The 12,330-nt window shown below is 42.3% G+C and overlaps 2 protein-coding genes across 2 annotated transcripts; both read left to right on the forward strand.

Moving 5' to 3' along the window:
* The first annotated feature begins 669 nt into the window (after positions 1 to 669).
* Positions 670 to 2,582, forward strand: LOC122722211 (polygalacturonase-like). The gene is made up of 3 exons (XM_043952393.1): positions 670 to 795; positions 883 to 1,188; positions 1,255 to 2,582. The coding sequence occupies exons 1-3, from the start codon at positions 670 to 672 to the stop codon at positions 1,921 to 1,923; spliced, it is 1,101 nt and encodes a 366-aa protein (XP_043808328.1). The 3' UTR covers positions 1,924 to 2,582.
* A 1,051-nt stretch (positions 2,583 to 3,633) lies between these two features.
* Positions 3,634 to 5,546, forward strand: LOC122722212 (polygalacturonase-like). Its single transcript, XM_043952395.1, has 3 exons — positions 3,634 to 3,759; positions 3,847 to 4,152; positions 4,219 to 5,546. The coding sequence occupies exons 1-3, from the start codon at positions 3,634 to 3,636 to the stop codon at positions 4,885 to 4,887; spliced, it is 1,101 nt and encodes a 366-aa protein (XP_043808330.1). The 3' UTR covers positions 4,888 to 5,546.
* Positions 5,547 to 12,330: the final 6,784 nt, after the last annotated feature.

Below are 12,330 nucleotides of genomic sequence, written 5' to 3' on the forward strand. Positions count from 1 at the left end.
ATGTTCGGAGATTATTATTGTGAATTTCTTTCTTTCTTTTCCTTTTCTTTTTTTTTTCTTTTTTATATTTGCGTTCCATTATAAATAAATAATTAAAATCGAAGCTGAGCATATTTTCGACGCTAAAATCAAGTACACGTAAAATAATACGATGCGCCTTCAGGTACCAAAGGAGAAAAGACGGAATAACGGCCTGTTAGTTCTTTTTTTCTTTTTCTGTTTTCCTCTTTTCATGTTGCACTGTACTTGTCAAAATTTTGTCCTACATGCACGCGTGAGGAAATGAATTGCGGGTGCGGTCTCCGGGCTCGTTTCGCGTCCAATACGTCCAGAATATTGTGGGAGAACGAAGAGGTTGTTGCATAAGTTATACAGGGTTCCAATATAAAAGAATATGTTAGAGAGAAATGCGGAAGTTGTAGTTTTTAGTTGCAGGTTAGCGTACGTAGGCCTTTTTTTTTTTAAGCTCAAAACATTTAACGCAAAACAAAAAGGAAAAACAGAAAACGGGATGTATGAAAATGCTACAGCCTGTAATAAACCTTGAGTAAATTAAACGAGCCGCCTGAAATATAAAAGGCCTTACAGAGGAGGAGAAATGCACAAACATTTAGAAATCAATATAGGCTGTAGATATCGAAGGAGAGGAAGCGCCTTGAAAAGAGAGATATGGGTTCCAAGGTACATGTGTGCGCAGCATATTTGGTGTTACTGTTCGCCTTTACCAGCGGAGCTCAGCCCAATACCTTTGATGTCACAAAATATGGTGCGAAGGAGGGGTCGGATATCACTAAGGTATGAAAGTAAACTCGGTTCTCGATATCGCGACGGTATTTCCTAGATTATTGCTGTCAGGTCTTTCATTGCCGTTTTCGTTTTTAGGCTTTACTGAGTGCGTGGAAGGGGGCTTGTGGAGCAGCGGGTTCCGGCAAAGTCGTGATACCAAAAGGGAAGTACTCATTAGGCGTGGTGGATTTGCTAGGCCCTTGCAAGGGTGCCATGCATCTTCAAGTGGAAGGAACGTTGGTGGCGCCAGCAAAAGCTAGCCAGCACCGCAAGAATAGCTGGGTTACATTGAGATACCTGGACCGATTAACGGTATCCGGTGGTGGGGCCTTCGACGGACAAGGAGAAATTGCTTGGCAGCGGGAGAGCTGTGGCGGCGGATGCAAGAAAGCACTTCCAGTTGTAAGAAAATCCGAACGCTACTTTACTAACGGTCATTCATAGGCCCGTTCATGGCAGTAATACTAACTACGTTTTCTCTGCGTAACTGTTCTATCAAAACTGTATCAGAACCTAAGGTTTGACTTCGTCACCAACAGCATAGTCGAGGACGTGACATCCATAGATAGCAAGCAGTTCCACGTCAATCTCCTCGGCAGCAAAAACCTTACCTTCCAGCGATTTTCGGTGAAAGCGCCGGGGCATAGTCCCAACACGGATGGAATTCACATTGGACGGTCGGAGGAGATCAACATTATTGATTCAAACATTATGACCGGTGATGATTGCATCTCCATTGGCCGGGGGAGCAGGCAAGTACGAATCACAAACGTAAGGTGCGGACACGGGCATGGCATTAGTATTGGAAGTTTAGGAAAGTACGAGAAGGAAGAACCTGTGTCTGGAATTTATGTGAAGAATTGCACAATATACGACACCGACAATGGCGTGAGAATTAAGACTTGGCCCGCATTGCATGGTGGCAGTGTGTCGAATATCCAGTTCGAGGATATCGTCATGCAAAACGTCAGCAATCCCATCATTATAGATCAAATGTACTGCCCGCATAACGAATGCAATCGCAAGGTAACTTTTCAATTTTTATTTTTTCACAACAAGAAGGAGAATTTATATATATGGGTGTGTTACAATTATGCTAAAATATTGCGACTTTTTGCAGATGCCATCAAAAGTTAAAATAAGCGACGTCATCTTCAAGAATATTCGAGGATCGTCAAGAACGCCCACAGCCGTTCAATTGACATGCAGCAGCAGCGTACCATGCAAGAACGTTGAACTTTCTAACGTTAACCTCCAGTACACCGGATCTAAGGGTCCTGCAAAATCTATTTGTACAAATGTTAAGCCTAAGATTATAGGAAAGTTGATTCCGAGAGGATGTTAATGCACTCACTTGTTGATTCTTAATTTAAACGGAGAATGTTTCTCATTTGTCTGACGCACAGTATAGTAATTTTACAAGACTATCATTACACTTTTTAAATTTAAATGAACATAGTCAGATATGATTTCAATTTAGCTCTATCCAAAATAGAAAATCAATTTAAAAAATTTACCTATTAAACAATGTGCTTCATTTTACTTAAACAAATATAAAAGCTCACCAATTACTGAATATATCAATTGATATTAAAAGATATATTAAAAGAAAATCAATTGATATTAAATACTATATAAATACTTCTTTAAGTCCTCTATTTCTATTTGAAAAGTTAATCAACATATAAAACTTGGAATGCAAGATGAAATAATAAAAGATATATTATTGAATGAACTTAGTAATTTAATAGTGTCAAAATTCAAAATTAAAACGCGCTGTAAATTATGTTGCGGTGTTAAAATTCAACTATATCAAAGTTCAAGATGATACTTTTTAATTGAAACGCTATAATTTGAAATTAATAAATTTGATATAATGGAATTTATTTTCCTGTAGTCATGGGCTTAGCATTATAATTCAAAATTCATTTTCCTTTTCAATTAAAATAATGCTGTTCAAAAATATATATCAGGTTGTTCTAAATATTTATCCTTTCGCTTTTCTAGCATAATTTATTTTCCTAATAAACCATTTATCCGTGATCGGCTATGTAACTGTGCTGATTCTTTTTTCAATTCTTTATTCATTTATTCAAGAAGTATTTATTTGTTTCGGGAAAAAGGAGAAATATATATATACATATATCCCGTTGTGAAGAGATGAAGTCTCATATTAAGATGTTCGGAGATTATTATTGTGAATTTCTTTCTTTCTTTTCCTTTTCTTTTTTTTTTCTTTTTTATATTTGCGTTCCATTATAAATAAATAATTAAAATCGAAGCTGAGCATATTTTCGACGCTAAAATCAAGTACACGTAAAATAATACGATGCGCCTTCAGGTACCAAAGGAGAAAAGACGGAATAACGGCCTGTTAGTTCTTTTTTTCTTTTTCTGTTTTCCTCTTTTCATGTTGCACTGTACTTGTCAAAATTTTGTCCTACATGCACGCGTGAGGAAATGAATTGCGGGTGCGGTCTCCGGGCTCGTTTCGCGTCCAATACGTCCAGAATATTGTGGGAGAACGAAGAGGTTGTTGCATAAGTTATACAGGGTTCCAATATAAAAGAATATGTTAGAGAGAAATGCGGAAGTTGTAGTTTTTAGTTGCAGGTTAGCGTACGTAGGCCTTTTTTTTTTTAAGCTCAAAACATTTAACGCAAAACAAAAAGGAAAAACAGAAAACGGGATGTATGAAAATGCTACAGCCTGTAATAAACCTTGAGTAAATTAAACGAGCCGCCTGAAATATAAAAGGCCTTACAGAGGAGGAGAAATGCACAAACATTTAGAAATCAATATAGGCTGTAGATATCGAAGGAGAGGAAGCGCCTTGAAAAGAGAGATATGGGTTCCAAGGTACATGTGTGCGCAGCATATTTGGTGTTACTGTTCGCCTTTACCAGCGGAGCTCAGCCCAATACCTTTGATGTCACAAAATATGGTGCGAAGGAGGGGTCGGATATCACTAAGGTATGAAAGTAAACTCGGTTCTCGATATCGCGACGGTATTTCCTAGATTATTGCTGTCAGGTCTTTCATTGCCGTTTTCGTTTTTAGGCTTTACTGAGTGCGTGGAAGGGGGCTTGTGGAGCAGCGGGTTCCGGCAAAGTCGTGATACCAAAAGGGAAGTACTCATTAGGCGTGGTGGATTTGCTAGGCCCTTGCAAGGGTGCCATGCATCTTCAAGTGGAAGGAACGTTGGTGGCGCCAGCAAAAGCTAGCCAGCACCGCAAGAATAGCTGGGTTACATTGAGATACCTGGACCGATTAACGGTATCCGGTGGTGGGGCCTTCGACGGACAAGGAGAAATTGCTTGGCAGCGGGAGAGCTGTGGCGGCGGATGCAAGAAAGCACTTCCAGTTGTAAGAAAATCCGAACGCTACTTTACTAACGGTCATTCATAGGCCCGTTCATGGCAGTAATACTAACTACGTTTTCTCTGCGTAACTGTTCTATCAAAACTGTATCAGAACCTAAGGTTTGACTTCGTCACCAACAGCATAGTCGAGGACGTGACATCCATAGATAGCAAGCAGTTCCACGTCAATCTCCTCGGCAGCAAAAACCTTACCTTCCAGCGATTTTCGGTGAAAGCGCCGGGGCATAGTCCCAACACGGATGGAATTCACATTGGACGGTCGGAGGAGATCAACATTATTGATTCAAACATTATGACCGGTGATGATTGCATCTCCATTGGCCGGGGGAGCAGGCAAGTACGAATCACAAACGTAAGGTGCGGACACGGGCATGGCATTAGTATTGGAAGTTTAGGAAAGTACGAGAAGGAAGAACCTGTGTCTGGAATTTATGTGAAGAATTGCACAATATACGACACCGACAATGGCGTGAGAATTAAGACTTGGCCCGCATTGCATGGTGGCAGTGTGTCGAATATCCAGTTCGAGGATATCGTCATGCAAAACGTCAGCAATCCCATCATTATAGATCAAATGTACTGCCCGCATAACGAATGCAATCGCAAGGTAACTTTTCAATTTTTATTTTTTCACAACAAGAAGGAGAATTTATATATATGGGTGTGTTACAATTATGCTAAAATATTGCGACTTTTTGCAGATGCCATCAAAAGTTAAAATAAGCGACGTCATCTTCAAGAATATTCGAGGATCGTCAAGAACGCCCACAGCCGTTCAATTGACATGCAGCAGCAGCGTACCATGCAAGAACGTTGAACTTTCTAACGTTAACCTCCAGTACACCGGATCTAAGGGTCCTGCAAAATCTATTTGTACAAATGTTAAGCCTAAGATTATAGGAAAGTTGATTCCGAGAGGATGTTAATGCACTCACTTGTTGATTCTTAATTTAAACGGAGAATGTTTCTCATTTGTCTGACGCACAGTATAGTAATTTTACAAGACTATCATTACACTTTTTAAATTTAAATGAACATAGTCAGATATGATTTCAATTTAGCTCTATCCAAAATAGAAAATCAATTTAAAAAATTTACCTATTAAACAATGTGCTTCATTTTACTTAAACAAATATAAAAGCTCACCAATTACTGAATATATCAATTGATATTAAAAGATATATTAAAAGAAAATCAATTGATATTAAATACTATATAAATACTTCTTTAAGTCCTCTATTTCTATTTGAAAAGTTAATCAACATATAAAACTTGGAATGCAAGATGAAATAATAAAAGATATATTATTGAATGAACTTAGTAATTTAATAGTGTCAAAATTCAAAATTAAAACGCGCTGTAAATTATGTTGCGGTGTTAAAATTCAACTATATCAAAGTTCAAGATGATACTTTTTAATTGAAACGCTATAATTTGAAATTAATAAATTTGATATAATGGAATTTATTTTCCTGTAGTCATGGGCTTAGCATTATAATTCAAAATTCATTTTCCTTTTCAATTAAAATAATGCTGTTCAAAAATATATATCAGGTTGTTCTAAATATTTATCCTTTCGCTTTTCTAGCATAATTTATTTTCCTAATAAACCATTTATCCGTGATCGGCTATGTAACTGTGCTGATTCTTTTTTCAATTCTTTATTCATTTATTCAAGAAGTATTTATTTGTTTCGGGAAAAAGGAGAAATATATATATACATATATCCCGTTGTGAAGAGATGAAGTCTCATATTAAGATGTTCGGAGATTATTATTGTGAATTTCTTTCTTTCTTTTCCTTTTCTTTTTTTTTTCTTTTTTATATTTGCGTTCCATTATAAATAAATAATTAAAATCGAAGCTGAGCATATTTTCGACGCTAAAATCAAGTACACGTAAAATAATACGATGCGCCTTCAGGTACCAAAGGAGAAAAGACGGAATAACGGCCTGTTAGTTCTTTTTTTCTTTTTCTGTTTTCCTCTTTTCATGTTGCACTGTACTTGTCAAAATTTTGTCCTACATGCACGCGTGAGGAAATGAATTGCGGGTGCGGTCTCCGGGCTCGTTTCGCGTCCAATACGTCCAGAATATTGTGGGAGAACGAAGAGGTTGTTGCATAAGTTATACAGGGTTCCAATATAAAAGAATATGTTAGAGAGAAATGCGGAAGTTGTAGTTTTTAGTTGCAGGTTAGCGTACGTAGGCCTTTTTTTTTTTAAGCTCAAAACATTTAACGCAAAACAAAAAGGAAAAACAGAAAACGGGATGTATGAAAATGCTACAGCCTGTAATAAACCTTGAGTAAATTAAACGAGCCGCCTGAAATATAAAAGGCCTTACAGAGGAGGAGAAATGCACAAACATTTAGAAATCAATATAGGCTGTAGATATCGAAGGAGAGGAAGCGCCTTGAAAAGAGAGATATGGGTTCCAAGGTACATGTGTGCGCAGCATATTTGGTGTTACTGTTCGCCTTTACCAGCGGAGCTCAGCCCAATACCTTTGATGTCACAAAATATGGTGCGAAGGAGGGGTCGGATATCACTAAGGTATGAAAGTAAACTCGGTTCTCGATATCGCGACGGTATTTCCTAGATTATTGCTGTCAGGTCTTTCATTGCCGTTTTCGTTTTTAGGCTTTACTGAGTGCGTGGAAGGGGGCTTGTGGAGCAGCGGGTTCCGGCAAAGTCGTGATACCAAAAGGGAAGTACTCATTAGGCGTGGTGGATTTGCTAGGCCCTTGCAAGGGTGCCATGCATCTTCAAGTGGAAGGAACGTTGGTGGCGCCAGCAAAAGCTAGCCAGCACCGCAAGAATAGCTGGGTTACATTGAGATACCTGGACCGATTAACGGTATCCGGTGGTGGGGCCTTCGACGGACAAGGAGAAATTGCTTGGCAGCGGGAGAGCTGTGGCGGCGGATGCAAGAAAGCACTTCCAGTTGTAAGAAAATCCGAACGCTACTTTACTAACTGTAATACCCGGCTAGACTCCGGTATCGGAATTCCTACCGTCCGGTGGAATTTGGGTGTCGGAAACCTCTAGAAGGGTAAAAGCATGTTTTTATAAAATGTTTTCATGTATTTTAATGTTTTAAGTATGATCTTAAATAAGTTTTTGCATGAAAATTCTTTAAGGAAAAACCCAGGTTCGGCCGCCGAAACTCACTTTCGGCCGCCGAACATGCATGGACTTTGGGAGGCACGTTAGGCCCCCGAAAGTCTAAGTGAGGGAAGTGCAGGTTCGGCCGCTGAACCTCATGTTCGGCCGCCGAACATTGCATGGATGCGGAGGCACATTCGGCCCCCGAACGTGGCCTGGCCAGCCACTATAAAAGGGTCCCCTTGGTCCGCACGGGCGAGCTTTTTCTCTCCCATTGTCGGCCAAGGTGAGTCTCCACCGTTCCTCCCTCGATCTTGAGTGTTCCCTCTAGATCTTTCATGGTTTTAACAAGTTTATAACTTTGTTTTGAAGATTTGTGAGCTTTGAGCAAGTTTTGAGTGCTTGGAGGTTCAAAGAGCTTAATCTCTCCATCTCCAAGCTAGGATCGCTTTCCTCTCGTTTCTTCAAGAGGTAAGGGTCGATCTTGAACCCTTTTTATGTTTTAAACAAGTTTTAAGTAAGATCTATGGGTAGAAATGCATATTAGGACATATGTTGAGTTTATGGGGTTTTGATGATGTTTGAGCAATGTAGCTTGATTGTGTGTGAATGAAGTGTTGTAGATGGGGTATATGCATGTTTGAGACCCCTAGGAACTTGTATGTGTGTTTTGGTTGAGAAATATGCATGATCTATGGTTTTGGGAGGCAGGAGGTTCATTTGAACCAAGTTTCTGCCGTTTGGCAGAAACCAGGTTCGGCAGCCGAAGGGAGTTTCGGCCGCCGAACCCCTCTTGTGAAGGCAGCTTTCGGCTGCCGAAGGTGCCCCCGAAAAGAGACTTTCGTCTCTGTCTGGCACTTTCGGCCGCCGAAGGTGCCGCCGAACCTAGCTGAGTTTCGTCTCTGTCCAGGACTTTCGGCCGCCGAAGGTGCCGCCGAAGGTGCCCTGTTCAGCCGTTTCATGCATATTTTCTGTGATGTTTTCATGATGTTTTAGGGGGTTTTTGGGGGATGTATTAGAGTTGTGTTTATATATGTTTGGTCCCTCATTGGAGTCCACCTGTGTAGGTTCGGACCCGAGGAACCGAGGACCCCAGCAGTGAGTGAGCTGCTTCAGTGTCTGGTCAGAGCTAACCAGAGGTGAGTGGAAACAAGCTTAATGTTTTAAATCAAGCAATTAAATGTTTTGAGCATGTTTCATGCATCATGATGACATGTAATAGGCTGATTGCATTAGTTCACGAATATGTCGCATTGCATTTTATTTTGTGGTTGTGGGTGAATGCTGTATGATCCAATTAGTCCACGAAACTTTATATATGTTATGACAGGAAGACCAGGACCCCATGCTACGGCCTGGCACGAGACTTTATATATGATATGACAGGAAGACCAGGACCCCATGCTACGGCCTGGCACGAGGCTTTATATATGATATGACAGGAAGACCAGGACCCCATGCTACGGCCTGGCACGAGGCTTTATATATGATATGACAGGAAGACCAGGACCCCATGCTACGGCCTGGCACGAGACTTTATGTATGTTATGACAGGAAGACCAGGACCCCATGCTACGGCCTGGCACGAGACTATGTTGGGACTAATTGGTGACAGGTTCACCCTTGATGTGGATTGTCTGTGATATGATGCATTTCATGAAAGCATGAACTTTAATATAATGTTTTTAGTTTCTGCTCACTGGGCTTTTAGCTCACCCCTCTCCCCTAACCCCCAGGTTTGCAGGTACGGGAGTGATAGAGAAGAAAAGAAGAGAAAAGTCATATGTATGTAATAGCTAGAGTATGTGGACATGACAAATGATAAGAATGTAATGTAATTATGTTATTGAGGATAGAGTTGTGCTTGACCATAGTATATGTTAATCCCTTGGTATGTACATGATCTTGTGTTTTGATATTGATGTAAACCAACTCACCATATGATGTATAGCCCTTGAGGCTTTGATGAAATCCCACAGAGGGATTAATGTTTATGTATATGATGAATATAGTGCATGCACAGGTTGAGTTTGGTGAATGAAGAAAAAAAGAAAAGTTTTTAATTCTTATGTATGTTTGATGATCATGTATGGGATTAAACAGGTGAACAGGATGTATGTAGGCTTGCTACGGGTTCCGGCGGCCTTAAGCCGACCTGAATCCTAGCGCCGGTAGCGGTCCGGATTTCCGGGGCGTTACAGAGTGGTATCAGAGCCCTAGGTTCATATGGTCGGACCTAGAGTGTCGGGCTCATAGATGTTATAGAAGGTCAAGCACAATAGGCAAAAATCATGTCCACTAGGATAGGATGTAGAGTCCTGTCTTGCTATGATTGTATGATATACCATGATGATATGCTATGTGTGTAATGTAGCTGTGAGGTTCATGCTTGCCGACATGAACCATTTAATGCTAATGTTTATGTGATGTTTACTGTTTCTCAGAAAACAGGATGAGAGGAACCCGTCGATCTGCACGATTGACTGGAATACCACCTCAGGACGAGGGCATTGGTGCCCGTCCTTCAACATTGCCTAGGGCAATGTCAAGTAGGTCCAACAGGGACCGAGCAGTGAGAGACCCTAGAAGGTCTTTAGATCTGGGAAGAAGCAGATCAGTCAGAGGAACAGTGCAGGGAGGTATGTCAGAGGATATGGGGGATCAGATGGATGTTGATCAAAGGAGGGATGGCAGTTTGGGCGTCAGTATGTCAGAAGAGGGTATGGGAGAATCCCAAGGGGGCACTCAGGCCTCGGGATTTGTTCAGCCACCTCACTATCCGCCCTACACCCAAAATCCCGGGTATTCGATGGGAGGTACATCGGATTACCCTAGTTTTAACCCTTACTCCACACAGATGCCATACCCACCATACTACCCTCCATATCCACAGTACCCAATGTACCCACCTCCACCATATCACCCAAATCCAGCAAACCCTACCTCAGGGGATGCTGTACCTCCTCCACCACCAGCACCTACAGTCCCAGATACCCAGATACCTCAGCCTAGCTCATCTGGGGGAAGTAAGGCTAAAATGACAGATTACATGAAGTTGGGTGCTCCCCAGTTTGAGTCAGGCGATGATCCGTTCGTATATTTGGAGAAGGTCAAGATGATCACAGAGGAGATCGGAGCTGATGATAGTAGAGCCATTCAGATGGCTGGTTTCACCTTGAAATGCAAAAAGGCCCGTGAGTGGTTCAAAAACTATGTGAAGCCGAGGGTGGATAGCCTATCATGGGAGGAGTTCGCTAATGAATTTGCAGGATGGGCTTTCCCTGATAGTTCAAGGGAATTGAAGATGATAGAATTCGAGCAGTTGAGGCAAACCGATGACATGAGTGTAGACGAGTATACTGACAGGTTTATGGAGTTGCTGCCTTTTGCTGGGCAAGACCTTAGCACAGACCAGAAGAAGTCGAGGAGGTATATCATGAAGCTCCATCCCAGGTATTCCTCCTTGGTACAGTCAGCAGATAGAGAGAGTTTTCACGCCATAGTAGACATGGCTAGGAGAATGGAGGCTAGTGCTATCGTTCAGGGGACAGTCAAACAGACAGTGGCACAAGCTTCTGGTTCTAAAACTCCGGGAGGGGGAAGGTTAGATCCCTCTACCTTGAGTGCAGCAGCTTCAGGCAGTAAGAGATGGGGTAAGCCCAAGGGTAAGAAGAATAAGTTCTGGAACAAGGTCAAGTCTAGTCTGGGGTTTGGCAGTGGTTCTAGTTCTGGGGCAGATAATGCAGCTTGTGCGAAGTGTGGTAGGCCACACAGGGGTTTATGCCGGTATGGGACGACGACCTGCTACAGATGTGGGCAAGAGGGGCATATGTCATGGCAATGTCCTAAAGCAGTTCCTATGGCACAGACACAGCAGACAGCTTCAGGAAGTGTGGCACAGCCAGTAGCTCCAGCTGCTACACAGGCCAGTGGCAGAGGCAGAGGGAGAGGGTCAGCCTCTTCTTCAGCAGGGTTCAGAGGTGAGGGTCCGTCAGCTCCAGCCAGGATCTTCACCATGACGCAGCAGGAGGCTAACACATCCAACACCGTGGTGTCAGGTAAACTCATCATAGGGTGTTCTGATGTGTATGCATTAATGGACCCGGGTGCATCTCACTCTTTTATTGCACCGAGAGCCGTTCAGAGGTTAGGATTGATGGTCTCTGAGTTAGAGTGTCCCCTATGGGTCAGTGGACCCAAGTGTGACCCGTCAGTTGCAGAGTCAGTCTGCCAGTGTAGTCCAGTTTTTATAGAGGGAAGATGCTTGTCCGCCGACCTTGTGGTTCTAGATTTGACAGACTTTGACGTCATTCTAGGGATGGATTGGCTATCTACCCATGGTGCTACCTTGGACTGCAGGGACAAAGTAGTTAAGTTCAGATGTCAGGATGGGTCAGAGGTCGTCTTCAGAGGAGACAATAGGGGTACACCTAAAGGTCTAATTTCAGCTCTTCAGGCTCGTAGGTTGCTTAGGAGGGGATGTCAGGGGTTTCTAGCTCATGTGAGGGAGTTGGATAGTCATGTTAGAGAGCCCGCCTCAGTGCCTGTGGTGAGTGAGTTCTTAGATGTTTTCCCAGACGAGCTGCCAGGGTTACCACCTGCTAGGGAGATAGAGTTCGAAATTGAGTTAATGCCTGGTACCAGACCGATCTCTATCCCTCCCTACAGGATGGCACCAGTCGAGATGAAAGAGTTAAAAGAACAGTTGCAGGAACTGGTAGACAAGGGTTTCATCCGACCGAGTACCTCACCTTGGGGTGCTCCAGTACTCTTTGTGAAGAAAAAGGATGGATCCCTCAGGCTTTGTATCGACTACAGGCAGTTGAACAAAGTCACCATCAAGAATAAGTACCCATTGCCAAGGATCGACGATCTATTCGACCAGCTAGCAGGAGCGGGTTGTTTCTCCAAAATAGATCTGAGATCCGGGTACCATCAGTTGAGAATCAGAGAGGAGGACGTGCCAAAGACGGCCTTCAGGACCAGATATGGGCACTATGAGTTCCTTGTAATGCCGTTTGGGTTAACCAACGCCCCTGCAGCATTCATGGACCT

The sequence above is a fragment of the Manihot esculenta genome, chromosome 17 (assembly GCF_001659605.2).
Source record: "Manihot esculenta cultivar AM560-2 chromosome 17, M.esculenta_v8, whole genome shotgun sequence".
In the NCBI taxonomy this organism is placed as follows: domain Eukaryota; kingdom Viridiplantae; phylum Streptophyta; class Magnoliopsida; order Malpighiales; family Euphorbiaceae; genus Manihot; species Manihot esculenta.

What these genes read in the sequence shown, in the direction of transcription:
- LOC122722211 (XM_043952393.1), top strand. Translation starts at nt 670, where the DNA reads ATGGGTTCCAAGGTACATGTGTGCGCAGCATATTTGGTGTTACTGTTC. An exon ending in AGGGGTCGGATATCACTAAG is followed by an intron (nt 796 to 882) that starts GTATGAAAGTAA and finishes TTTCGTTTTTAG; the next exon opens with GCTTTACTGAGTGCGTGGAA. An exon ending in GCAAGAAAGCACTTCCAGTT is followed by an intron (nt 1,189 to 1,254) that starts GTAAGAAAATCC and finishes CAGTAATACTAA; the next exon opens with CTACGTTTTCTCTGCGTAAC.
- LOC122722212 (XM_043952395.1), top strand. Translation starts at nt 3,634, where the DNA reads ATGGGTTCCAAGGTACATGTGTGCGCAGCATATTTGGTGTTACTGTTC. An exon ending in AGGGGTCGGATATCACTAAG is followed by an intron (nt 3,760 to 3,846) that starts GTATGAAAGTAA and finishes TTTCGTTTTTAG; the next exon opens with GCTTTACTGAGTGCGTGGAA. An exon ending in GCAAGAAAGCACTTCCAGTT is followed by an intron (nt 4,153 to 4,218) that starts GTAAGAAAATCC and finishes CAGTAATACTAA; the next exon opens with CTACGTTTTCTCTGCGTAAC.